Genomic DNA, 1,202 nt, shown 5'->3' with positions numbered 1-1,202 from the left:
TCTGCTTTCATTATATATGGATTAGTTGGTTTGAATATTTCTACTGCGAATTTGAACCACAGACATGTTTTTCTACTCATAGTGAGTTCTGCTTCCCATCCCCAATTACCAGAATCTCCCAATCTTTTATTTGTTGTTGGATTTACATCACATAAAAGTAAAATAATAACATCCTTGTTTAAATATCCTTTCTCTCCAACAACTTCTCTGAGTACGCAATTGTTATTTGTATGAGGTGAAAGAGCATATACTATAAGTAACTTCCCACTAAAATTATTTGATCTTCTTGCCACTTCAGGATAACTCCAACAAGTTTCTCTCTGTAAGTTCCTCCTTCTTAATCTTTCATTATTGTCTATTGAAGGTATTCCAGCCACAACCAAATAATCTTCAGTTTTCCAAATATTCCTGACACCCTTTGACACAAATTTCATATACTCATCGTCAACGATTTCAAGTGAAATGGATTCGTCGTCACCAAACAAGTTGTATAACGACACGAGTAGATTAATACTCATAATAATAAACGGTAAACAACACAGTGCTCCGTTAATACTTCCTATATACTTCATAGGACTTTATTGTCATACTAAGGCGAGCTTATTATGAGTTAGAAAATTACATAAAACATTAAGGAAAGAAGTCAGTGGGGTCAGCTAGGATGTCTAGTAGGGGAAAAAGTGTCGACATATATAAACAGCACCTTTGTTTGGTTCTGCTGCAACTGCTAAATTGTGTATGCACAGTGTTTGTAGCTTAATTTTCAGCGCGTATATACTGCATTTATTTATAAATTACCTCCGTGTGCTTTTAGTGCCACACACTGCGTGTATTGCGCTATTCCTGTTGTTATCCACATTATACAAAATTGAACACTATGCATTGCTATGTAATTTGGAGCAAATAGTTGACTACAATGCTGTTGCATAATAATAATTTAATCACCTTCTTCTGACATATATATACCACCCATCCAGTTTCGCCGCCAGACCCCTATCAGAGTAGCTTTATGAATCACGTACTCTCATTGCGCACTTACCATTGTTTTAAGTATTTGTATTTTTGTTTTTTATTTACTTTTCTCCCTTTCCCTTCATTTAATATTACTACATGGCCACTCACAACACTCTCCTATCATTATTCTCATCATCACCATCATTATCATTATTATTATTATCATACTTATTACTACTACTGCCCTC

General features: G+C 34.6%; 1 pseudogene across 1 annotated transcript; it reads right to left on the bottom strand.

The window, feature by feature from the left end:
• Window positions 1–59: 59 nt before the first annotated feature.
• TEOVI_000755900:pseudogene lies at window positions 60–518 on the bottom strand (annotated as a pseudogene). Its single transcript has one exon. A coding segment is annotated over exon 1 (459 nt).
• Between the last annotated feature and the right edge of the window lie 684 nt (window positions 519–1,202).

This window comes from Trypanosoma equiperdum, assembly GCF_001457755.1.
Source record: "Trypanosoma equiperdum strain OVI genome assembly, contig: ctg_1944, whole genome shotgun sequence".
Taxonomy (NCBI): Eukaryota; Euglenozoa; class Kinetoplastea; order Trypanosomatida; family Trypanosomatidae; genus Trypanosoma; species Trypanosoma equiperdum.
This window is presented reverse-complemented; position numbering and strand designations above follow the sequence as displayed.